This window comes from Eucyclogobius newberryi, unplaced genomic scaffold (assembly GCF_026437365.1).
Source record: "Eucyclogobius newberryi isolate DKJ021-1_F unplaced genomic scaffold, fEucNew1.0.hap1 SCAF_1, whole genome shotgun sequence".
Lineage (NCBI taxonomy): Eukaryota > Metazoa > Chordata > Actinopteri > Gobiiformes > Gobiidae > Eucyclogobius > Eucyclogobius newberryi.
Genome location: NW_027315723.1, coordinates 5,784,127 through 5,810,642, shown reverse-complemented (window position 1 = coordinate 5,810,642; position 26,516 = coordinate 5,784,127). Strand labels below are relative to the sequence as shown.

The 26,516-nt window shown below is 41.3% G+C and overlaps 1 protein-coding gene across 2 annotated transcripts in view; it reads left to right on the top strand.

The window, feature by feature from the left end:
* Positions 1 to 26,516, top strand: part of LOC140360839 (guanine nucleotide exchange factor DBS-like) — a 46,272-nt gene that overhangs the window by 6,913 nt on the left and 12,843 nt on the right. Inside the window, exons 2-16 of one of the 2 annotated variants that reach the window (XM_072446298.1) lie at positions 6,954 to 7,037; positions 8,904 to 9,018; positions 15,341 to 15,431; positions 21,118 to 21,234; positions 22,454 to 22,570; positions 22,855 to 23,004; positions 23,182 to 23,306; positions 23,466 to 23,580; positions 23,778 to 23,897; positions 24,017 to 24,208; positions 24,628 to 24,819; positions 25,137 to 25,290; positions 25,432 to 25,484; positions 25,916 to 25,995; positions 26,067 to 26,133. In XM_072446298.1, coding sequence (XP_072302399.1) covers positions 6,954 to 7,037; positions 8,904 to 9,018; positions 15,341 to 15,431; positions 21,118 to 21,234; positions 22,454 to 22,570; positions 22,855 to 23,004; positions 23,182 to 23,306; positions 23,466 to 23,580; positions 23,778 to 23,897; positions 24,017 to 24,208; positions 24,628 to 24,819; positions 25,137 to 25,290; positions 25,432 to 25,484; positions 25,916 to 25,995; positions 26,067 to 26,133 — 1,772 coding nt within the window. Of the gene's footprint in view, positions 1 to 6,953; positions 7,038 to 8,903; positions 9,019 to 11,450; positions 11,710 to 15,340; positions 15,432 to 21,117; positions 21,235 to 22,453; positions 22,571 to 22,854; positions 23,005 to 23,181; positions 23,307 to 23,465; positions 23,581 to 23,777; positions 23,898 to 24,016; positions 24,209 to 24,627; positions 24,820 to 25,136; positions 25,291 to 25,431; positions 25,485 to 25,915; positions 25,996 to 26,066; positions 26,134 to 26,516 lie in introns of those variants that run through there. The other variant, XM_072446379.1, reaches the window with a different exon arrangement.

Below are 26,516 nucleotides of genomic sequence, written 5' to 3'. Positions count from 1 at the left end.
AATGTCTATGTCTCTGTGTTGGCCCTGCGACAAGTTGGCCACTGTCCAGGATGTACCCCGCCTAAGGCCCGAAGTCACTGGGATAGGCTCCAGTCACCCGCGACCCCAAAAGGGAACAAGCGGTAGAAGATGGATGGATGTATGTATTTGCATTTAAGTTTTATTCTATAAACACGTTCAAGTGTGGTGGGGCCGATGATGCTCTCCAGATCAGCCTCCCACGGGCGATGAGCGGGTGATGATTGGGTGTAAATTCTGGGGGTCTTTCCCAGGCATGTGTGCTATCCACTTTTATCACGAGCACATATGTTCAATATATAAAACCACAATTTCAGTAGTTAGATAACCTCACTGTTATATAAAAACTGCTTAATTCACACCATTTGGTTGCTTATTTGTCTAATGTAAGCTAAATCTGGACAATTGGAATAACTTTACATTTTAAACCTTCATTATAAATCATAATAGCATTATTTTTATTGGGTGGCCACCAGTTGGCCCAACTGTGAGCGAGGACGGGGCCAAATGCTACTCTGCTACTAAGGTGTCGGTGCACATCAGGAGTTGTCGTGTTTCTCGGTGTGGCTGTTCTCTTTGTTCTTGCAGCACTCTCGCTAAATGCTGTTGAGGATCAGGCGCATTCAGGCTCCTGAGTCCCTCATGCTTGGTGTATACTGACTCAGACTTAGAAAGTACAATGACTAGTCGCGGGTCCCGGAATCTTTGTTGGAGACCGCAGTGCTCTGGTCTAGTCTAGTCTAGTTCAGGTCATTAAATGAGTGAATCTGTGCCATTTAATACAAAATACAAATAATATAACATTTTTTTCCTCCAAGTCTGATGCACAAATCCACATTTTTACTGACAGAGGAGCGACTGCGGGCATCTCGATTCAAAAAACCCTCCCAAATAACTGACGATTTCACATGACTGGATCTCTGTCTGTTGATCTTTTTGATTAATGTCCCAGCTCCTCTCATACTCTGTGCAGTACATAAGTGATACTCGGTGCAGCTTAGGTTGGACCCATTTTAAATAACAAACTTTGGCGCACAAAGCACAGTCTATGATCAGTGACTTGCTTTGTTCTGGCTAGAGCATAATTTGTGCAGTTACGATGTGTTTAATACCGTGTATGTGTATTGATAATGTGGTGCTTTTTTCCCTGTGAATCAAAGTGCACTCACACATGGAGACAGGTGAGAGTGGGGCCAATCCAAACGCTCCTCCGCTTTATAGACTTTATCTGCCCGGCATACTGGTTACAGTTCCACCTGCGCATCACTATGATATAGACCGTAACTTATAACACCACATAGTATATAGACCTAGTCTGTCTCTCTGGTTCCACAGCAGAGTCTTGTTCATTGTAGCATTTGTAATGGGAGTCTGAAAACAATCAACTACTGTCTGCTACACCAGGGACTGAACCAGGGACTGAACCAGGGACTGAACCAGGGACTGAACCAGGGACTGAACCAGAGACTGAACCAGAGACTGAACCAGAGACTGAACCAGAGACTGAACCAGAGACTGAACCAGAGACTGAACCAGAGACTGAACCAGAGACTGAACCAGAGACTGAACCAGAGACTGAACCAGAGACTGAACCAGAGACTGAACCAGAGACTGAACCAGAGACTGAACCAGAGACTGAACCAGAGACTGAACCAGAGACTGAACCAGAGACTGAACCAGAGACTGAACCAGAGACTGAACCAGAACTCATAATGAAGGACCTATTTAATGTTAATATTATTAACATTAATTATGGTAAAAAGCTCAATATGAGGCAGACTTTTTTTAACAGTTAGTGGATGCAGATGTCTGTTTCCTTCCTGAATCCACACGAGCAGATCTGAACTTAATTCTGCAGCTCTTTTGGTTTTTTGTTTGTTTTTTGTTTTAAAGGATTTTTTGGGCAGTAGTTGTTTTTTTTTTTTAGACCGGACAGCTCTGGGTGAAATGATGAGAGATGGGAGGACATGCAGTAAACTGTCGAAGCCGGGATTCGAACTCCCGACACTGCGGCCTACTGCACATGGAGCCTGGCATAACTGGCTTAACCACTCAACCACTGGGCAGCTCTGTCAGATTTTCATGTCTAAAAATAACCCCCGTCTCTCTGACCTCATGTTCAAAGGCCAAATGTTTTTTAAAGATGCAAACAAATGACAAATACATAATCCAACCACAGAGCGGTAATATGGGATTAAACCAGTGGACTCCTCCCTAAAGGAAAACAGTCAACTGCATATCACAGCATATATTTGCTATTACAGGGACTAAACCAGGTCTAAAACGGGGACTAAAACTGGACGAAAGCGGGACTGAACCTTGGCTGAACCAGGCTGTCTAAACAGAGACTGGTTGTTGTAGTATGGCCAAGCTGTAGTCTTGTCTCTACAAGCCGAGGTCTAGGCCCAGGTTGAGGCTCTGGTTGAGGCCCAGGCCAAGGCCTGGGACGGAAGTCCTGGTTGAACTTGAGTCCGGCTTGATTCTATTTAGTTTGAGTTTTAGTTCAGTTTAGTGCTGGTTAAGATGTGGTCCAATCCTGCTTTAATCCCTTACATGTGTCCTGCACTTACATGTGTCCTGCACTTACATGTGTCCTGCACTTACATGTGTCCTGCACTTACATGTGTCCTGCACTTAACATGTGTCCTGCACTTAACATGTGTCCTGCACTTAACATGTGTCCTGCACTTACATGTGTCCTACACTTACATGTGTCCTACACTTACATGTGTCCTGCACTTACATGTGTCCTGCACTTACATGTGTCCTGCACTTAACATGTGTCCTGCACTTAACATGTGTCCTGCACTGAACATGTGTCCTGCACTGAACATGTGTCCTACACTTACATGTGTCCTACACTTAACACCTGCACTTAAATGTGTCCTGCACTTAAATGTGTCCTGCACTTACATGCGTCCTGCACTTAACATGTGTCCTGCACTTAACACCTGCACTTAACACCTGCACTTACATGTGTCCTGCACTTAACACCTGCACTTACATGTGTCCTGCACTTACATGTGTCCTGCACTTAACATTTGTCCTGCACTTACATGTGTCCTGCACTTAACACCTGCACTTACATGTGTCCTGCACTTAACACCTGCACTTACATGTGTCCTGCACTTTTAGTCGTGGTTTTAGTCCTGGTTTAGTATAGTTCTATATTGCTGGTTTATTCCTGGTTAATCCTGGTTTAGTCCTTGTTTAGTCTTGGTTTAGAGTAGTTCTTGTGGTAACTTAAAATTGGTTTACCTGAAAATAGAGAGGCTCAAACTATATTTTAAAATGATTGGTTTGTAAAAATGTAATGTCTGTTTTGGGCCTGGACCAAAAACCACCAAACCACCAATCCTGATGTTTAAATTTAAAAAAGAAAACGCAGCCCAGTTGTGTGGTTTAGTCAAACTGGCCAGTTTCCTCAATCACCTAGTTCTGGTTTGGTCCTGGGTCAGTCAGAATCAGAATCAAAGAGTTTATTTAGTCATTTTGTCAATGAAGAGAATTCACAAACATGGGAACTTGTCTTGGTGATTTGGTGCAACATAAAACAATGAACAAGTCAAAAAGAGAAACAATTTAAATCTGCTATGGGATGAAAATAACTAAGCTATTAAATAAAAAATAAGAATAAAAAATAGTAGGCTTAATATGTACACAAATTGACAGTTGTACATGTATACATGCAGTGCAGAAAGTGAACAGTGCAGTGAGTGATTAAATGATGGTTAAATTGACAGTGTTTAGGCAGTGTTCATGAGTCCAAAGGGAAAGAAACTGTTCTGGCGGGAGGTACTGGTCCGGATGGACTGTGGCCTCCTGCTTGAGGGGAGTGGCTCAAATAGTCCGTGTCCAGGGTGAGAAGGGTCGGCTCCAGAGCCCTGGAGACGTACAGGTCCTGCAGAGATGGAAGTCTGCAGCCGATCACCTTCTCCGCACAATGCGCTGTAATCTTGACTTTGGTTCCGATCTGCCAAAAAAAGAAATATGAACTGCAATCCTGCCTTGCCGGTTTGTGGGGCTGCTGTTGCTTGTTTTGTTTTTTTTTGTACAATTGGACACTTGCTGCAGCAGAGCTCCAAGCGCCCTTTTAAGACTATATGTGGTTCTATCTCTTAGTTGACCCGGATCCTTTGGTCCACATCTGAGTCCATGGGAAACCTGCGCCCCAAAATAGACTCGGATGTGAATGGACTCATTAGACATTCAGGCGACACTCACGGCAAAACATGCTAAAGAGGCTATAGGCGCTAAAAGATGCTAAGCACATAGAGCTGAATGTTTCACTTAACCCGATTTATAAAGAGAGAGAGAGCAAGAGCGAGCAAGGGGGTCCCCCAAGAATGTACCCCCCTCTCTTTCTAATTCATGCTTTTACCCTGAGCCCCATTGACATACTTTGAACTGTAGCACAGAGTTGCCTAGTCCACTTCTTTATATTGACTTTGGGCTTCTTCATTTGAAAAGGGCGAGTTGCATTTTTTGGGTTTCTTCCTGAGCAGAACTTTTACATAATACTTTAATATTATTATTCAAAATTAATTTATAAAAAAAAATTAAAATACATTTTTCAGGTCTGTTTCACAATAATAGACCCAATAATGACCGAAATACAGGCTGTAAACAGTTAAGTCACTTTTTAAAGTCGTCGTTGATGCCATTAATAACATGTGCATCTCATTTGGTTGACAAAAGACGCCCTGTGCATCAAACGATCAACCAATTGGGGCGTGGCACTGGCAAAAGTTTTCAAAAGTATCAGGGTTTCCAGCAAAACTCGCACAATCTGGTCCCCATCGAACAATTATTCGACCAAACAACTGAAAGCCCTTGTCACTTGTACTTGTGTCTAATCTATGACAACTATTAAAAAGACACAGGTCGACTGTGGTCCACTTCTGTGTTCTGGTGTATCCTGTGTGCAGTGTGGGGGTCTTATCAGCGTGTTGACCCTGGCTGTGGCAGGGCTAACCTTGGTCCTGGTTTATGCTCACACACTTTTCTCTTGTTGAAGTGCCACAGTAGTGATTATAGGGACATCCTGTTTTAAATGAAAGGCCTTTGTGACATGGTGGATCTGCTCTTTCTAATTACACACCAGAGACAAAAGCTTAGTCATCTTTACCTCTTTTTACCAAGCGCTTAAAATACCTCACACGACAGCAGTAGCAGTAGTAGTAGTGGTGGTAGTGGTAGTAGTGGAGTCTAGAGGTCTAAACTACAGGTACAACAAGGTAGAGGTAGACGTGCTTCAATAACACTGCTAAAATATTACAAGTACTGCTGTCAAACGTTTGCATGGTAAACAACTTTTCAGCAGTTTTATAATTTCAGGTCAATCTTTTATACATTTGTTGATTTAATTAAACTGAAGTTGTTTAAAACCACAATTCCCTGAGCTCTGGCCAATCAGAGCAGGCGGTGCAGTGTTGCTATACTCCGTAACTAATATGATTTATTTTATGTAATGACGTACAATTACATGGTACAAGTACAAGAAAATGTTAAGAAAAATAAAAATGTAAATAAATTCAAACATTTAATATTGTATTTTCCCTCTGAAAAGTCAATGGGTAAAATGCATGTAAAATGTTCCAAAAAAAACAACTCAAATTGATTTGATTCAGTTGCGATATCTAGTGCAGCCCTAGAAGCTGTAGTATAATGTGTGTAGTGAGAGTGAGTCTAGACCAGAGTAAAGCTGATCTCCTCTCTATTTAAGTAAGCTCTTAATCTGTCTACTGTCTATGGGGAGAAGGGTCCAGGTCCTCCTGACCAGGATATACTGGCTCAGGTCTGGACCACTGCACCTGACACTGGCCAAAATGTTTAAATAATCAGATTATTGAAACACTGGGTGCATTCACATGGCCAGTAAAATCTGATATCTAGGATAATCAGATAATTCAATAATTGGATCTGATGTTTTTGAGTTATAAGATTATTGAAATTATCTATGAACAGTACAATCATCAGATTTCTCTCTGATCATGTTCCTTCTGTTTACTCACATCAGATGTGGTTTGCATGTCATTTAAGTCATCTTAAACGTCTGAGATGATCAGATTTTGGTGTGCATGTGAACATAGCCGGTTAATCAGTGGATTTTTTTTTTAGTTTAAAGGACAAACTAATGTGTCAAAGCCAATAATGATAGAGAAAATGTTAACAATTTGAAAGAATTAATTTAAAATTCATAGTACTTGGTCTCGGGTGCACGATGGCAGAGCGACTAGAGCTCTCACCTCCCAATAAGGAGATCATGGGTTTGATTCCCGGGCCACACAATCCATCTGGGTGGAGTCTACATGTCCTTCCCGTGTTCTCGTGGGGTTCTCTCCGTGTTCCCCTTTTTTCCTCCCACCGCCCACATGCATGTGGTAAATTGCCCGTAGTGAATGAATGCAAGCGTGAATGTGTCTCTGTGTTCACCCTGTGATGAGCTGGCCCCTGTCCAGGGTGTACCCCGCCAACGGCCCAAAGTCACCAGGACAGTCATGAGCCCGAACGGGAACAAACGGTAGAACATGAATGAAATGTACACGGCCTTTCAACAGTTACTCTAATGAACTAAAACATAAGTATTGGGTTATCTGATTATTCTAGTTTACTACAGGGTAAAATGTCACACAATTTGAACATTTAACAAACTTTTAACAAAACACAATGTTTCAGTTTATTCTGCTCTAAATGTAAATATTTATCACAGTGAATCTAAAATAGTTTAGTCTTTGTCTGATGGGACTCTCTAAACCCCCAGAACATTTGCCTAAATGTAACAAACACTTAAAAGTTATTGTTAGTTAATGCACTGGCCCACACACTGCATGGAAAATAAATGTTGTCATTTAAATGAATCTGTCTCTGTTTATGCGTCGTGTGAAGTTTAAATACATGACTCAATAAGAGTAATATTTTGTGTTCTGTTGTAGATGATCTCCTGCAGACAGACGAGCCTCCGCTGTGCGCTGCTCGGATCGGCTCAGAGCTCCAGAAACAGTTTGCTTTCCGACCAGGTAACTTTACAATACAGTTGTTATAGTAGTAGCATCTGATAGCGATACTTTTTCTGGCTTTATACACAATATTAACCAATACCAGAGCAGAGACTTTCCTTAAGAAATAATCCACATATGACAGAACTGATCCAAATGAATTATTAAGCATGATTTATAGCTCAGGAACATGTGAATAAAAGTTACAACATTAGGAGATGTTCTGTGCCACTTTTGTCCGTTAAATTGTGTTTATTGACTTGAGTCCAGTGGCAGTGAGTTTCACAGTTCTTAAATGAGAATATTGAAAATAAATTCAATATTGATATTGTATTTTTTATGCTTCAACTTGCAAATACTGACTATTTTGTATTATTTATATACTTAGTAGAGACAATACAATTATTTGATTGCACATCAAAGTAATGTTGATTTAACTTCATGCAACATTCTGTTTTGTCAAATGAACACTCTGCTTGGGAGTTACTTATAGAACGGGCTGGAGGAGCCAGTTGCCAAATGCGTTGGCATTCTTTCTGTAACAAATGACTTTTAACTTAGCGGTCAGAGTGCCTTGGGTTTGTACCATGCTCATCTTACGGAGAAAGGAGTATTTTTTTTACAATGTTTTGAGCTTAGCCCTCGAAGAGCACCTGTAGAGAGATTTGAAACATATTTTGTGACCAGGCGTAGCGCTCTACCCCGAACAATTCTAATCTATACCTTTTATTAACGGCCTCTGACACAAGTAAGCCAATCATCCAATCAGAAAGCAGAGAATCCTACTAAACTAAAACCAATTTGTAATAAACCCAAAAGGCCTTCTATGTTGTGTCCTCAGAAGTAGATATTTGTTTTTGAGACGAACTAACTCAAGTGCTGGTCTGAACTTGGCTGTTGTCTGTTGGAGTTTACAGTTTCAAATGGGGATAAATAATTCAGTGGAGTTTGTTTGTGTCATGGAAACGGGAGAGGTTAGCCGTTAGCGTCGTCTTGTTTACGCGGGGCTTTGTGAGAGTTTGAATGAAGCTCTATGTTGGAGAGCGCAGATCTGGGTCAACAGCATCACTGTAGAGTAGATACAGAACTCTACAGGCTGCAGGGGGAAGGAAAAGTGGGTTTGAAAACTAGTTTGGAGAAGCCTGGACTGAGCGGGGGTTACACCGACGCCATGTTTCCACTGGTTCCATTTGAAGGCCAGCAGGTGGCGGACCCTCTACCAAAAAAAGTTACATAGTGCACCTTTTGAACCAAGACTTAACCAGGTCTAAGCCAGGACCAAATCTGGAGTAAATCATGGACAACCCCATTATAGGCGCCACAAACACTTACACCATGGTTAGTCCTTCTATTCACCTTATTCCGGAAGCCCGTCATATTACGTAATCTGCTGCCGACCTCGAGAGAAAACAAGTTAATAATAAGAATCGGAGCAGTGTTGACTTGTGGGTCACGTGAACATTGGACATTTTACACAAATCAACCTACTTTAAAGCATATTTTATCCGTGAGACTTTTCCTCTGGAGTTCTCACTGGACCGGATGTGCGATTATAACAGAAGTGCTGATCTGTGTCAAAAAGAGGAAGAAGTGGGAGGGGCGGGATAAGGTGAATAGGACCAACCAAAGACCATAGATCCTTTTATAGTATAATAGACCCTAGACATTTAAGAATAAATAAAAACAATCTGAATTCCAGAATGGAGCAGAAGTGAAGTGGAAGTTGGTAATTTCATTCAAAATGTTTGCTTATTTTTGTTATAATTACTCAAAAAAAGTATTTAAAGTTTATAATTGAATCCAGGTATAAAGATCTAAACCCCAGGGTTAGCTGCTTTTACATGGAATAAGACCACATGAATACACATTTATGTTTGTGTTTTTCAGGTGGACGAGGCCTGAGCGGAGGACCCATAATCATTTTCCCCGAGTTCCCCGATTTCCAAGAGATTCATGAAGAGGAGCTCCACAATGTGCTCGCCTACCTCACCTCGATACCCAGGTACTGACCAAGACCAGGACAAGCACAGGACCTGAGGGGAAGCGTGAGGGGAAGCGTGAGGGAAACGGGAAGCGAGAGGGAAACGGGAAGCGAGAGGGAAACGGGAAGCGAGAGGGAAACGGGAAGCGAGAGGGAAACGGGAAGCGAGAGGGAAACGGGAAGCGAGAGGGAAACGGGAAGCGAGAGGGAAACTGGAAGCGAGAGGGGAAGCGAGAGGGGAAGCGGTGAGGGGAAGCGGTGAGGGGAAGCGGTGAGGGGAAGCGGTGAGGGGAAGCGGTGAGGGGAAGCGGTGAGGGAAACGGGAAGAGTGAGGGGAAGCGAGGGGGAAGCGTGAGGGGAAGCGGTGAGGGAAAGCGAGAGGGAAACGGGAAGAGTGAGGGGAAGCGAGGGGGAAGCGTGAGGGGAAGCGTGAGGGAAACGGGAAGCGAGAGGGGAAGTGAGAGGGGAAGTGAGAGGGGAAGTGAGAGGGGAAGTGAGAGGGGAAGTGAGAGGGGAAGTGAGAGGGGAAGTGAGGGGGGAAGCGAGGGGGGAAGCGAGAGGGGAAGCGAGAGGGGAAGCGGTGAGGGAAACGGGAAGCGTGAGGGAAACGGGAAGCGTGAGGGAAGCGGCGAGAGGGGAAGCGAGAGGGAAACGGGAAGCGTGAGGGAAACGGCGAGAGGGGAAGCGAGAGGGAAACGGGAAGCGTGAGGGGAAGCGAGAGGGAAACGGGAAGCGTGAGGGGAAGCGAGAGGGAAACGGGAAGCGTGAGGGGAAGCGTGAGGGGAAGCGAGAGGGGAAGCGAGAGGGAAACGGGAAGCGTGAGGGAAGCGGCGAGAGGGGAAGCGAGAGGGAAACGGGAAGCGTGAGGGAAACGGCGAGAGGGGAAGCGAGAGGGAAACGGGAAGCGTGAGGGAAACGGCGAGAGGGGAAGCGAGAGGGAAACGGGAAGCGTGAGGGAAACGGCGAGAGGGGAAGCGAGAGGGAAACGGGAAGCGAGAGGGAAACGGGAAGCGAGAGGGAAACGGGAAGCGAGAGGGAAACGGGAAGCGTGAGGGAAGCGGCGAGAGGGGAAGCGAGAGGGAAACGGGAAGCGTGAGGGGAAGCGAGAGGAAAACGGGAAGCGTGAGGGGAAGCGAGAGGGAAACGGGAAGCGTGAGGGGAAGCGTGAGGGGAAGCGAGAGGGAAACGGGAAGCGTGAGGGGAAGCGAGAGGGAAACAGGAAGCGTGAGGGGAAGCGAGAGGGAAACGGGAAGCGTGAGGGGAAGCGAGAGGGAAACAGGAAGCGTGAAGGGAAGCGAGAGGGAAACGGGAAGCGTGAGGGAAGCGTGAGAGAAATGGGACGGAAGCTGGAAAAAAGGTTTAGAAAAGGACTACATTTTAGGCGTGTCCACACTTGTAATTGTTTGGTTGAGCTCAGTTTAATTCTTATGTAGAATGTAACTGTGTTTAAAGCGCTGACCTTCTGGGTTTAGTATTCGCTTAGTCCTGATTTTTATGTGATGATTTTGCAAGTTTGAACAAGACTAAATCAGGGACTAGGAAGAGGACTAAAACAGCCTAACCAGGCTAAATAAGGGTTGAATCAGGACTAATACAGGGACTAGACCATGATTGGACCTCAGCTCACAAGCTGTAATGCTCCATGTGTCCACTAGAGGACAGCACAACAACAGAGTTCACCACAAGGACAGAGCAGTGTTTTACTAAATATAACATCAAAAATCTCACCACACAACTTCAGTCTTTCACTACAAGCTCCTGTCGGCTCCTGTCGTTAATGCCTTCAACTATAATGCCTAAATATCCTTTAACAAGTACATATAAATATAGACGCCACCGTTAAGTATTTTGTCAAGTGGAGACCGTGTTGGAAAGTACATTTTCAAAGTATTCCTTCCATCACTGAGTAGCGATGGAACGAGACACAAGATTGGGTCCACGAGAACGAGACGAGATCATGTTGTCATTTTGTCTCGAGAGTTTGTGGCATAAGATCTTGTCCCATACCTATTGTCTAGCGTTAATTATATAATCAATTATCGTTCTCGCATATTTTCTCTTGTATATTATGATGAAAATGTAGGTCATAAAACCCCGTCCTCCTCTTGTGACTCTGCTCCCCCATCCCTCCCTTATTTTATTAATTAATCACTAAGATGATCCATTATTTTGTTGCCTGTCTGACATCTTGTTGCATATTATATTCCCCTTTTTCCCAAATCAAAGCCTAACTCCGTCTCCTCCTCGCATCTCAAAGCCTGTCTCTAATCTGAACGTCCTCGTGTCATGGCGTCCTTTACATTTCTCCTTTTTTCCTTTTTCCAAATCACAAATCCGCCTTTCTCTCGCGACAACCCCCATTCTCCTCACGCGTGCTCTGATTGGCCGTACGGAGCCAGCAGTCCCTGTAATCCTGCGTTCCGATTGGCCGCTTTCGCACAGCACTGCCGGGGGTTGGGAGGAGAGAGAAAGGAGAGAGAAGATGGAAAAAATGCCTGGAGGATGCGGCAGAGGATGGAAACACGAGCAGAAACGCACCGCTAAAGCAAAAACATAAATCTGGACATTGGCAGTGCAGTTTCACGTCTATGCAAGCCATTTTCATTCGATTTTTATAACATTTTGAAAACATTTTCTACAATTTTGTCTCATCTGAGCTGGATTGTAGACTGCAGAGGTGAAGCATCAGCAACCATTGGAAAACCTGTTATGGTAAAGGAAACATAAGAGTTTTTCACAATCTTGTCTTGGAATGATCACATTTTTAGATGGATTGAAGATCTTTTGAGTGGCACGGGAATTTTACATTTTTTTTGATAACCTGACCAACCTGTAATTGGATTCAAGAAAGACACAATCATTTTAGTTTGGGATTTTTGGAATTTTTTTCTGCATTTTTAAATTTAAAATGAGGATGGATTGAGCGTTTGTTGAGGTATACATTTGTTTTTAACCTGTACGAGTCCATTTAAGGTTCGGTGATTAATTATGGCACTTGAAATTTAAACACTGTTTAGTCCTTTTAGTTCTATACATTTATTTTTAAATCAATTGTACACCAAACCTTAATCTAAAACTTGGAGTTAAACAATTAAAGTATACACAATATTATTGTGGAAGGAAGTTTTTGAAAAGACAAAACTATGGATTCAATCAATGTATTGACTTGATAGTTCTTACATTGGTTTGTCACATTTCAGATTTAAGGTGAGATGCTGCAGGTGAATAGGAAAACATCTTAAATTTAAACATATTTTAAACAACATACATAAAACAACATTCTCCTGTAATTTACTCGTATAAGAAATCATTTCATAAAGTTTTTCATTATGTAACATTTTTGTTTAAAATTAAGTTATTAAGTTATTAAAAAAAAAAAGATCTTATTCAAAGTTGGCATGAAAAGTCAAATTTTAGTTTTCAAATGTTATAGTTAAAACTTGGAAATTGGATATTAACAAATCCTCCTGTACCACCTGTCAAAAAGTATCAGACTGTAAATGATTGAATGATTGAATGTCTTTCGACGCAGATTGGACAATTATTATTAAATGTTGAGAACAAACTGACAGAAAAAAGAGTTTTACCTGTTTACCCTTAAATGAAAATGTTAAAAGATTTGCTGAGGCAGTTTTATTATGAATAAATAAATAATGTGAACTGACTTTTTAAATGTACTAAATTATATGTAAGCTTTATTATACCACGTGGCTTATGTGTTCTTAATTACTCACTCCACTTGGGTCTGAAAAGAGTTTAATACTTAACAAATGTTTTGGTGTCCCATAAATATCCCATAAATAATGCCTTTTATTTGAACAAATAAAACTCATACTTTTTACATGCTACTGATAACATTTTAACAATTAAGTACATTACAAACATTAAGATGGTCACTACTTTGGTCACTTTTCATCCTCAATTTAAAAAATGTTTGCTGCGCCTTTTTAATTTTTTCTACTAGTTATTTATTTTGAGTCAAGTGTAATGCTTTTAGTAAATTTATGTCGCATTTACAAACCTTTTTATAGTCAATATTTCTGTTATTTTATGTCCAGATGGCTTCTTTTTAAACCCTTCTCTTTAAATTAAAAGCAAAATACACCGTCCAAAAATATGTCAACAGATCATCGCTAATTATCCATAAACATATGTGCAGCGCTGACAATACATTTTCACAACAAACCGCAATGAAACGTGCCGCCAAGGTTTCTATAGCAACCACAGAAATTAGCATTGCCCCGGCTAACGCTAAAACTCAGACAGCTGTTCGTGTGTGCTCGTTTGGAGGAGATGTAACTGAGAAGGCCACGCTAAATGTTTAAATATTACGTTTAAATCGATTTTGAAGATGTCAAAAATGTGTCCTCTGCATTTGACCCACCCTTCAGTGTCCGTCAGGGTTAAACCTGTCGGGAGCAGTGGACCAGATCTGAGCCAGGACCAGATCTGAGCCAGGACCAGATCTGAGCCAGGAGCAATCAAGACATAGTTGGACCCTTCTCCAGATCTGACTGTCTGTTTCTTCTAGTTTCCTTTTTACCCCCAAAATCTTATAGGTCATTGTAGTTAAAGGAAATTAAAAAAAAAAGAGTTTAATTCATTGTACTATAGTAAACTCTTGCTGTTAAAATGTTCATGTGGAGTCAAGTGAACAATGCTGCTTTGTCTGGCTCGACATTGTGTTTGCAGCCTGTAATTTCCTTGCTGTGAAGATCGGCCGAAAAAAGGGACAAAGATTATGGCGTTGTTTGTGGCAGCTTCATGACAAAGATGACTCTGAGGGAACGACCTCTAACTGAAGGTTGGAACACCTCTGTGTGGCAAAATAAATTCCTTTTTCAAATCTGCTTCTCAACTACAAGAGCAAACACAAACTTTAGGAGTTATAGTTGACCAAACACAGACGAGGAGAAGAATAGAGTGTCATGTGATTACCCGATTTGGAACCCATTCGAGCTCATTTTGGATAAGATAAGATAAGATAATCCTTCATTGATGCAACGCAGGTAGATACAGAGGTAGATACAGAAGAAAAGAACAGATAACTTATAGGAAGTTTGAAAAAATCGTCTTGAGCAGTGGCATTGAACATTTTTGTCCCTGAACTTGTTTCACGTTGAACTTTGGTAGTAGGCAAATGAATCTGCTTTGGTAGTCATAGATTGTAAGTTATTGATTATGTCCAAAATCTTGCACATTGTTCTTAAGAATATAAAATAATTCAGACCTTATTGAATGTCACCATCTTTTTAAAAATCTGAAACCATTCCAAGCAAAGGGGGTACGGTCTCCTCACCCCTGGTTGGGAAACACTGATCTTGAAAACAAAACACCAAATCAACAACTTGAAAGTCATGTCCTATGTTTTTGTGATTAAGAACAAATCAGCATTACAATTGTTATCAGCAAAAGCAATATTTGATTAGAACTTGTTTGCCTTGTATCTGGGACACTTTCTCCATGAGTCCTGGCTCTACTCTGAGCTCGTGGCCCCGCTCAGCCTAACCCGGTGCTCAGTGATGCTGTGTGGAACATGGAAACGATGCAAATGATTTGAGACTCAAAAGGACGCCTGCTCCACAGAGACCGAAGCACATGACAACTGCTGCACTGCGATACAGTGACTATAAAACATCAGAAAACTACCACAGTAACATCGATAAAGCCGAGCGAAGCAGACGGACAAAGAGGAAAGATGCAAACGCGGAGAAAAGAGAACCGGACAAAACTGTGAAGCTAAAGTTAAACTACAGTGTTCTCATCCCCCAATTCAATGAAGTCCACAAAACATCACCATTAATCCAGTTTGAAGCATTCTTTATGAAAATAAAACATTAAGCGAGTTTACAATCCACGCTGGAAGAGTCAGTGAAGCTGCAGCAGATTATAGCTACAGTAAACTCACTTCCTGTTGTTTATGGTCAACTTTCTGTGCATTACAAGCTTTTATCTGCCCTACTGCAACGCATTTGAAAAATGATAATACTACAGTTTGGACGTGCATCTAAAGTAGAAGTGCAGTGCTCCGGTCGTTCTTGGTGGCCTCAAAGCGAGTGGCTTCACTCTGGAGGAAACGGCTGATGCTAGCTGTGCTCGAGGGGAAAGAGTACCTGGTCTGAGGAGGTTGCACCAAATGGAAATGCGCTAAAGCTGAGTCGAGTCGCTCGAGTCGGTATTTATGGAAAAAGTCTGAGAGGGGTCATGTTTATGAAATGTTACATACAAATTGTTCACCATTCAAATAAATGCAGATTAATAATTCCATAATAAAGCCCTACACTGACACGTTTTAGTCTATATTTTTTCCAGGAAGTGTCTAAATGTTTGTTTGTTTTCCCAGCGTGGCGGCGTCAGGACTGGGCTTCATCCTGGTCATCGACAGACGGCTGGACCGATGGGCCACGGTCAAGAGCACGCTGCTACGGATCGCAGTAAGAGACAAACTATACACACTGTACTGCCTATATCTGTGTGCTTTAGTCCTGGTTTAGTCCTGGTTTAGTCCTGGTATAGTCCTGGTTTTAGTCCTGGTTTAGCCATGGATAGTTCTGGTTTTAGTCCTGGTTTTAGTCCTGGTTTTAGTCCTGGTTTTAGTCCTGGTTCAGCCATGGATAGTCCTGGTTTTAGTCCTGGTTTTAGTCCTGGTTTTAGTCCTGGTTTAGCCATGGATGGTCCTGGTTCAGTCCTGGTTTTAGTCCTGGTTCTAGTCCTGGTTTAGTCCTGTTTTGTGTATTACATCACTATAATTTAGTTGTATTTAAAATTGTGTTGTTTTTTTTTATAAGAAGCAGTAATATCTTTTTTTTGCAAATGTGCCACAAAAATCTTCCTTTTTCCTCACACTGTCTAAATTTTGCCTTTTTTGCGTTCCCGAGTTGAATGAAACGCTCTGGTTTGTGCCCCTCACAGCTGCTGTCCATGTGGTTAGCATGTCTCCTTATGCTAATATATGCTAATGCTATGTTAATAGGACATGACTGTAATGATGAGGTTTGGATTGTGTTGAACAGTCCCCCCGTGACATCAGAATATTTAATTACCAAAAATATTTCATGGCAATTTGTCAGACACATGTTAATTTAAAAAAATCAGTTCACATTTAAAAGAAGACATTTTGTGATTTTGTTTCATCTGCTTTTGAATGATAACCCGTGGATCATTATTTTATATTATGGACATTCTAAACCACAGTATTGATCCAAAACAAAACAGAACCGCAAAGTCCCCTTCAGATTTGAGAGAGATGGACAGATTCTTTTTGTCCGGGGCATTTTTAATCAGCCAATCGGAGCGGAGAGGAGCAGAGTTTGAAGCTGATTGGTTCTCTCACGGGACACACTGATCGCCAAGGTCACTCAAGGTCTACGCACCTTTCTCCGTTTTGATCTGAAGAGACGAGGGAAAAGAATCATGAATTATTAACTCTACTTTTTATGGTGCCATTTTGAGATTGTATTTATTCATTTGATAGGGACTATGTACATTAATAAACATCTGTATTGAACAAATGTGCCAGATTATAGTTACAAAGCTAATTTACATCCACAAACACAGGGTAAAACAATTACAACACAACCACATTAATACATGAAGTACATGTGTGCGTAAGTTAGTAAGTTGGTTAGTGATCACATGACATGGTTTCAGTTCTGTCTCTGTGTACTTGTACTTGTCGTTTTGGGGCATATCTTTAATCATTATGTAATTGTTCCATATTAAAGGATATTATTTACAATTATAATTTTAAGAAATAAAGCTGGGGCATGTTCAAAGTGTTTCAGAAGAGTAATATTGTACAAAAATAAAAACATGATCATTACAACATGATTTTCTTTTGTTTTTAACCTTTATTTAACCAGGATAAGTTTAAAAATCTCTCTTGCAAGAGTTTCCTTGGGTTCGAAGCAGCAGCACAAAAGCACAACAATAACTTACAACATTTATTACAACGTTTATTTAAAATGTATTTGAAAGAATCCAACAAAACCAGCTTGTTTAATTTAAACTTCCTTAGCTGCTGCTCCTGAGAGTGCAGGCTGTAGCTGCAGGTCCCGAGAGTGCAGGCTGTAGCTGCTGCTTTTAAAATATTTTTTTTTGTCATCATTTAATCAACATCTGTCTTCATGTTCCGACGGTAAACTACAAACTACTGACCTCACGAGGATACACGTTTAAAGGACACACGTGGTCACTGTGTCTGTAATCCATAAGCTTCACTCAAACACTGTGTGTAACAGAAGTATTCATCAACATCGCCTGATATTACATAAGAGATCTATGGAATCTGCTGCTGACGACCAAACGCAGATGTTTGACCTGGTTTATGCTTCATATATCTCTTATTTCTGGGCCTATCCGCATTAGCAAACAACAAAAACAGACAAAATCCTGATTAAATGGTCGCATATGTGCAGAAAATAACAATTATTTTAATCTTCTACTCAGCAATTATTTTTTTGATTAGTCAAACAATATTCCTGAGACTTTTTAGATTTTGACCAGATACGGGATAAGGCTTCTAAATAGAGAATATTTGAGTCCCAAGTTTTATTTTTTGACATTTTTATTTAAAGTTGCCATTGTCTTTGTTATAAAAGCGGATGGCACAGATTGGCAGTCTTGCTTCCCGCAGGGCAGCTGTGGCTACATTAGCACAAGTCTGGAGTGAATGAATAATACACTGTGAAGCATCTTTGAGCATCCAAAAAGCGCTTTATAAATTGAAGGCGTTATTATCTTGTTGAGATTTCATGGCTCAACTCTACAACACGTCTGGTCTCTCGTTATATCCTAAGCCCTCTGTACAAGCGTCTGTCTGAAGGTGGGACGTCCCAAAGGCTGGATGTGATTGCCCGACATGTGCAGGGGAGAGAGAGGGACAAAAGACATTGAAATTCATCTTTCCTGGTTGAACAGCCCCAGGGAAGGACAACACGAACTCGGACTACATTAATATTTTATATTTAGATTTGGGACAAGACACTTTAATACATTTAGCTGTTAAAATAAATACATCATTATTTACTATTATTACTTTTATTTTTTTTAATTATTTCTTAAAATGTAGCACTCCTGGACCTGTTTAAACTCTGATCTGTGAATTTAAAAATCAGTGGTGGAAAATAATACAGCACAAAATACTTAAGTACAATGATCTGTTCTTTACATTTACAGTACTTACACTTGTACAGTGGATACATCACTACATTTGAGAGCAGGTAGCTGTACTGTATTCTTTTATCTAAATATTTGAACTATACTGAATAATGTCTTTATGATTTGAGACTGCCTGAAATGTTATTTTTAATTACTGTAATTTTCGGGCCTTGGAGCGCTCCTGAATAAAAGCCCCACCAACGAAATCTACAAAGAAAAAATAAATTGTACATTTACGGGCCACACCTGTCCAATAAGCTGCAGGAGCCCCAACATGAGATATTAAGATGGACCCGGTACTTGTGCTTCCTGCTGGAGGGCCCCAGTACTTGTGCTTCCTGCTGGAGGGCCCCAGTACTTGTGCTTCCTGCTGGAGGGCCCCAGTACTTGTGCTTCCTGCTGGAGGGCCCCAGTACTTGTGCTTCCTGCTGGAGGGCCCCAGTACTTGTGCTTCCTGCTGGAGGGCCCCAGTACTTGTGCTTCCTGCTGGAGGGGCCCCAGTACTTGTGCTTCCTGCTGGAGGGCCCCAGTACTTGTGCTTCCTGCTGGAGGGCCCCAGTACTTGTGCTTCCTGCTGGAGGGCCCCAGTACTTGTGCTTCCTGCTGGAGGGCCCCAGTACTTGTGCTTCCTGCTGGAGGGCCCCAGTACTTGTGCTTCCTGCTGGAGGGGCCCCAGTACTTGTGCTTCCTGCTGGAGGGCCCCAGTACTTGTGCTTCCTGCTGGAGGGGCCCCAGTACTTGTGCTTCCTGCTGGAGGGCCCCAGTACTTGTGCTTCCTGCTGGAGGGCCCCAGTACTTGTGCTTCCTGCTGGAGGGGCCCAGTACTTGTGCTTCCTGCTGGAGGGGCCCCTGGTGGGGTCTGATATCCAGTAAAAAGCTGTAAGTCAGACGCACCGTTGTTTGCGGCGCAGCGTCGGAAAAAGGTGGCGCTTTACAGTCTGAAAATTACGGTAGATTATGTAGTTTTTGTAGATCCCTGATTTAGTCTTTGGTTTAGTCCTGGTTTAGATGCAGGTTCGCTCAAAGGTACTGGCATAAGGTTCACTTTATTGTCCCCGTAGTTGATTGAGTCTTGATGTAGTCTTGTCGGAACCTTCGCTGGAGGATTTTACCTCTAAGCCATGTTTTGATGTTAATGGGGGAAAACCAGCCTCCTAATGGCAAGAAACATGCAGGGGGGACTCGAACCCAGAACCATCCGGCTGTGCGGCGAGAGTGCGAGCCACAAATTAGCATTGTGGCCCTTCTAACATTTTACTGCAATGTCAGCCGCTAATGCGCTAATGCTAAATTTATCACTTCGCCTCAGTCTTTCCTCCCTCGTGCCCCCCTTCTCTCATGCACGCTCTCAGGCCTCACGTTCATGCTCTTGCCCGTTGCCGTGGAGAGGACACTGCAGGTTTCTATGGAAACCATGGAAACGCAGCACACGGCCATTTTTCATCTGTGTTTTGTCCTCAGAGGAGCGAGAGAGGAGCCGTGACAAAGCTTTTAGTCTGATCAGAACGGACACAAGCTACAATCTAAAATGTCATTATTCAACTGATTTTAGTGTTTTCAAATGAAATTGAAACACTGATGAGAACAATGAAGAAACAACAGAATTACATTTGCATAAATCTAATTAAATATATTAAATTCATCAACATTTTGATTATTCATACGCTCAACAGAGCAGAGTTCAATTTTTGTGCTAGAAAATGGATAATACTACTACTACTACTACTAGTAGTACTGCTGCTGCTACTGCTACTGCTACTGCTACTACTAGTGCTGCTGCTGCAACTACTACTGCTGCTACAGCTACTACTACTACTACAGCTACTACTGCTATTGTTACTGCTGCTGTTGCTACTAAGTGAATTTTAGAATGATTATTTATATTTAAATTACACATTAAGGGGGTCGAAATTTGGGCTATGGAGATATGTCATATTCGCTGGAAGTTGCCATAGAGTTTGTGGCCAATTGCTATTATTTAGCCTATAAAATAGTGCGTTTTGAATCTTTTTTGACGTTTTGTATTAAATTTAAACTCTATATACATATAATATAAGATATTCCTTTATTGTATATATTTGTACATATATATACTATGTATATGTATAATATAATATATTATACATATACATAGTATATATAATATACTATATACATATAATAAATTAGCTAAAATACATAATCTCTGACCTGAAAACAAAGCAGTTACTTCACTGCAGCCACAACATCTGAATATTTAAATGTTTGTTTTATTCATGATTCATGAACCTGATCAACATTTCATGAGACTTCAGACGTTCCACGCACCAGCTCAAAGTCTCTCAAAGCCCATTTCAAAGTTTACGATCCATAAGATTAATACTGTACAGTACGATCTGACCCTGCTTTTCTCCAAATTGCTTTATTTTATTATAATAATGATTATATATATTTTGAAATTTAGAATAGAAGTGTTTTGGGGCAGTCATATATTTGTCAGATTGTTTGATAATGATCATATTAAAGGTAATACATTATATATTTCAGGGGGGTTTTGGTGGTGGACATGTGCAGTTATTAAAACTCTTGCAAGACTAATACAAATAAATGAAACACCTTTTGTTTTTTTAAATGTTTAAACTGAAAAATGTGTTCCTTGTGTGAAAAAAGTTCCTGTTTTTGACATTTTGAAGACTAATACCAGGTCCATGAGCAAATGGTTTGTTTTAGTGCATTTCATTTCTTTTTCATTGGGTGGGTTAAGATGTATGCATTGTGTGCAGCTTTCCTCCGGCCCTTGAACAAATATTATGTATAGTACTATAGATGCATTCAGATTGTTAGTTGCTACGGCAATGGTCTTTAATTTGTCATAATACTGAAGCCCATGGATATGATTTTTGTTTGTAAAAAGTAAACACATTGCGATGGACAGGAGCACTTAATGTATGTTGGACTATGATATGATTCCTCTTTCCTCAGGAGTGTTTTGGGGCAGGACAAGTGCAGTCCGTGCTCGTCCTCAGACCCACTGCTCTGCTGCAGAGGACTCTGTCAGACTTTCTCTTCAAGTTCAACAGGGATGACTTCAGAATGAAGGTATAACTCAAACATTGCATTACCATCTGATTGATAAACCAGAGTCAATGTAAGCAGAAATGACGTTAGGATGAAGGTAACATACACATTAACTTTTTTTTAGTCTCGACCTGAAAAATAAGAACTAATGTAAGTCACAACCCCCAGAAATAAAAAGTAGGTAACATGTTTGATTTTATGTTGAGGATATAGACCTAGATAAATGACTTTGGTTGGTTATCAAATACTCTCATTTACCACTACAAGCCTCTTTGTTCCCCTCTTATCATCTGGGGACCCCTGAAATCATTTCGCGGCCTCCTCACGTTCCCTCCTTCAGTTTATTCTGTTGTTTGTAGACCGGTTAATATCCAAACCAATGTGAACATAACCAGTGTAAATATGTCATCAGAATGAAGGTGTCGCTACACTTGTCTCGTGCATGTAGTTCCCTGTTTCTCATTGTGTTGTGAAAGTCAATAGAGCTCTGGCACATGTCGGGACACTCTCCCAGCATGCACCACCAAACTCCACACTAACAGTGATGACGAGGAATTTGCAGTGAAACTGACGGCATCAGCAGCAATGATCAAACTTTATCGGAGTCTCACAGATTGAAGAATGGATATATTATATTATCATGTGCAGAAGAAAAGTCCGAGCCTTTTATCGTAATGCCAAAGCTCCAGATTGACAAGAGAAGTGGATTTGTGCAACTACAGTAAATTAAACGGATTGTTTATTTACAATCCTTTTTATTATTCATCTAATTACTAAGCAAGAGGGTACGGTAGTTCAAAGAGAAACTGTCACAAATATGTTCAAAAACGCTCTTTGCATAAACTGTTCCATAGAATCACAAACTGACATGAGTGAATTGGCCTCTGTTGCAGTACAAATGTTCTCACTATTTTATCAAGATCACACATTTTAATAATAATGATGAATACTGATATTATCAGTGAACTTTATACATACAGGGTTTTACAATAAGGTGTATTTCTCACAAACGTCTCCAGAGGCTGATTGGAAGGTGGAAAGTCAAGCAAAAAAGTAGCCACACAATAAATAAATCATACTGTGAGATTTGTGATATCGTCTCCTGTATCAGTCGCCATCTTGACCATCTGTCCCTGTGCTGTTATTGGTTTGTTGAGATCTACCAGATGGACAGATGTGAGGAACAGAATGAGAAAAGCATGTTCAGTTTACCTGATGCAGTTCTCCTGTGTGCCTGCAGGTGGTGATGTTGAGTTCTGTGGCGGAGCTGCACGCCTACATTTCCCCAGGGCAGCTGACAACGGAGCTGGGAGGGCATCAGGAGTACAACCACGAGGGCTGGATCTCACACAGAACAGTAAGAGCTTATCAGATTAAAGGACACTTACTGTGTAAACCATTTTGAGCTGTTAACAATGTTCTCCTTCAAAATCATGCCTGTATAATTTAAGTTCTAATACATGAGATGCAAAAGAAAAGTTGCTCAAGAGCATGTTTAAAAAACAATAACCAAAACCCTGACAAAATAAGAGCTGATACAGACTCCAGAGGAGCAGGTCTTTCGCCCGCCTGAACAAATATGTCACATCAGCGCCGTAGACCTCCAGCGCACGTAACAATAGTAAATGCTTGTGTATTTAGGCGATTGAGGCATTTGCGCTGATGGTGAAGACGACTGCTCAGACTCTTCAGTCGTTTGGAACGGAGCTGGCAGAGACTGAGCTGCCTAACGACACAGAAAACACCACGGCTCTGCTCACGGGGCACGAGGCCAAGAAGGACGCCATGAAGGTACGGGACATGTGGATGCAGAATGTGTATTAATACAGAAGTATTAATACCACAATATCAAGGTCCTCTTGGCTTGGCTTTGTCCTGGTTTTGTCAATAATTTAGTTACATTTTACTACAGAGACAAATCATGCTTTAAAATATTGGATGATAATGTGATATGTGCTGTGTTCTCAGGAGGACCTGCAGGTGGCGCTGTCTCAGGGCAGGCAGCTGTTGCAGTGTATAAACGAGCCTCTGCAGGAGAATCCAGAGTACGACATGAGCCAGGACGAGATGGAGAACCTGGTCACAGTTCAGAGGTCAGACACTCTTTTAATCCATCCAATACTCAAACTTTTATTTCAGATGAACCAGTTTTTATGGAAATGTTAAAGGAAATTATATTCTTAATTTCTTTCAGATTACTGGGTCATATAGAATAAACTGTATAGTTCATGTTAAATCTTCTCGTTTCCAAGGTTACTGGGTCAGCTGGATGAGACGGAAACGGCCTTCGATGATTTCTGGGAGAGACACAGGACGAAACTGGAGCAGTGTTTGCAACTGCGTCATTTTGAGCTCAACTTTAGACAAGTAGGAAAAACAAACAAAGTTGCAATTGTTTATGGATCATGCATTTTAAATTTTATTTAAAAAAAAAGCTTTGCCTGTAAACTAATGTGAGACAAAGGTCTTGCATGTCTTTCTAGTTAAAAAGCTGGACATATTGGTTCCTTCGTCTCGCTCTGTATCATGTATGTTATATTTCTGTCTCTCGTCTTCTTTCTCAGATCCGTTGTCAGCTGGACGTTGTCTCTCAGCGTTTGTCCAGTTTCTCAGAGGTCACTATGAATCCAGCTCATGCTGAACATGTTCTGAATGAGCTCACAGCCATCGAGGACAAGGCTGCAGTAAGAGATATATTATATATCAATACTGTTAATACTTTAGTATACTGTTCATCAGGAATAAGTCAGGACTAAAGCAGGACAAAACGGTCTAAACCGGTCTATCCCTTGTATTCCTTCAGGAGGTGTTGGACTTGGCCCTGTCATTGGCCAGAGATGGGGACTTCCTGATAGGGAGCGCTCACTATGCAGAGGACTCGATTCAGCCCAAGTGTTCTGAGCTCAGAGCCGTTTGTGACGAGGTTGTGTCAGTTCTGAGGAGCAAGAAGAGCTGCCTGCTGAGGACTATGGAGCTGCACCGTGCGCTCGAGAAGGTACGCAGTCAAAAATCATAAGAGATCATGACTTGATCTTTTGATAAATCTTCTTTTTGACACAAAACACACTCAATATAGAATATATATATATATATATATATATATATATATATATATATATATATATATATATATATATATATATATATATATATATATATATATATATATATATATATATATATATATATATATATATTAACTATAATACTAAAACTACTTTATGCCACTGACACAAAAATCATAGAGCAGGATAATCCCAGTAAACCCTTTTCTTAATTTCTAAATTAAGAAGATTAGTTATTAGATGACACACATAAGACACAACTCCTATAGTTCCTCTCGTTGGGTGTACAGTATGACCTCACACTGATTACCCGTGTGCCTCTAAAGTCTTCCTCCTGTTCCTCTGGCAGGCGGCGCTGTGGTGTGAGGAGGGTATCTTCCTGCTGGCGGCTCAGCCTGTGGACCGCTGCCAGTCCCAGGATGGAGCAGAGGGGGCGCTACAGGAGCTGGAGAGGTTCATGGAAACGGCAAACCTGCACACACTGGACAACCACAGCGCCCTCTGCTGCCAATACGAGGCAGTGCTCATACCTCAACTCAGGGTCAGTCCTGGTTTAGTCCCTGATTAGCCCTGGTTAAGTCATGGTTTAGTTTCTGGTTTAGTCCCTGATTAGCCCTGGTTAAATCCTGGTTTAGTTTCTGGTTTAGTCCTTGATTAACCCTGGTTAAGTCATGGTTTAGTCCCTGATGAGCCCTAGTTTAGTCCCTGATTAGCCCTGGTTAAGTGATGGTTTAGTTTCTGATTTAGTCCCTGATTAGCCCTGGTTAAGTCATGGTTTAGTCCCTGGTTAATTCCGTTTAGTCCTGGTTTAGTCCATCCGATTCTCTCTGTTAAAAACACACATTTCTTTCTTTTTAGGATCAAATTGAGAAAGTTTTTCAAAAGCAAACTTCGGTTCAGGAGATGTTTGACAAACGAAGGATTTCTCTGAAGAAACTTGCAGCAAAACAAACCAGACCAGTTCAGCCTGTGGCCCCCAGACCTGAAGTCAAGTCCCCCCAGTCCTCCCCCAGTAAGACTATTACTACTACTTCAACTGACATTAGAACTTGAAATGACTCTTACTCCTACAACTACTTTTTACATCCACTGGTAACTTTAACCTTTACATATTTTCTAAAAAGGAATGTTTTTGTGCGTTTTCCTGAATCAGATCCACAGAGAAAAGAGAGGAGGTTTTCTGCCGACAACGCCATGTGTAAAAAGGTCTGCTCTGATTGGTTTGCACAGATCACACGCCCTCATACACTTTCACTGCGTGTCCTCCCCTCTCTCCTCCCCCGTTTCACACTTTCCTCTCCTGTCTAATAAAGCTTGGAAAAAACAATTACGAAATATTACAATTGGGTGCGACGGACGATTTGAGAAATATGACTGTATTCTCAACTAAACTATTGTGTCTTTTTAATTGCCATTATTGTAAACGTATAGATTACAAATCAAATCAAATCAAATCAATTTATTTTTGTAAATTGATTTGATTACAAGTAACTGTAGATTGAAAATGTGCTCAGAACAAATGTCAAGCCCCAAGAAATCTTGTTTTAGCTTTTATTTATTGAACAATAAGTCAGTATAGCTGCCGTGACAGGCCTGCGTTGGACATATCTTGAATTCAAACCAAACGTTGTGTCCAGGTGGCGTCTCCGGTCCACATTGGAACCACTCGTCATGCGTCTCTGTCTGAGGAGGAGGAGAATCTGGCTGTGCTCCGACGGTACGTACAGGCTTTATGTTTATTATAAAAGTTCTGTTCGAATCTAATCATCTTTCGTCGTTCCGGTGCAGTCACGTGATGAACGAGCTGCTGGAGACGGAGAGAGCCTACGTGGATGAACTCCTCTGCGTCTTAGAGGTGAGACTCGAATATCCCGATGTGTCATTCTGGGAACACGCCCATATTCTGGGAACACGCCTGTAACTGTGCGCCTGACTCTCCACGTGCTCGGCGGGAAAAGTGATAGGTTTTAAAACTTAAGCCTCACCAAGTCTAGCACGCTCTTGAGTTTTTTATTTATTTTTATTTTTATTTCCCGTATCATTTGTTTTGCTTTTGTTCTTTTATTTTATTTTATTTTTTACCCCCTCTTCTGGTGTAATAACTGTTGAGTTTTATGTTCTGATAAAAAACAAAATGGTAAAAAAATAAATAAAAAAAAGTGATAGGTTTGGATGTAATTTGAAGGCGGGACTAACGGGGTAGAAGTAACCAATCAACCGTTAAAAGTCGGGTTACGG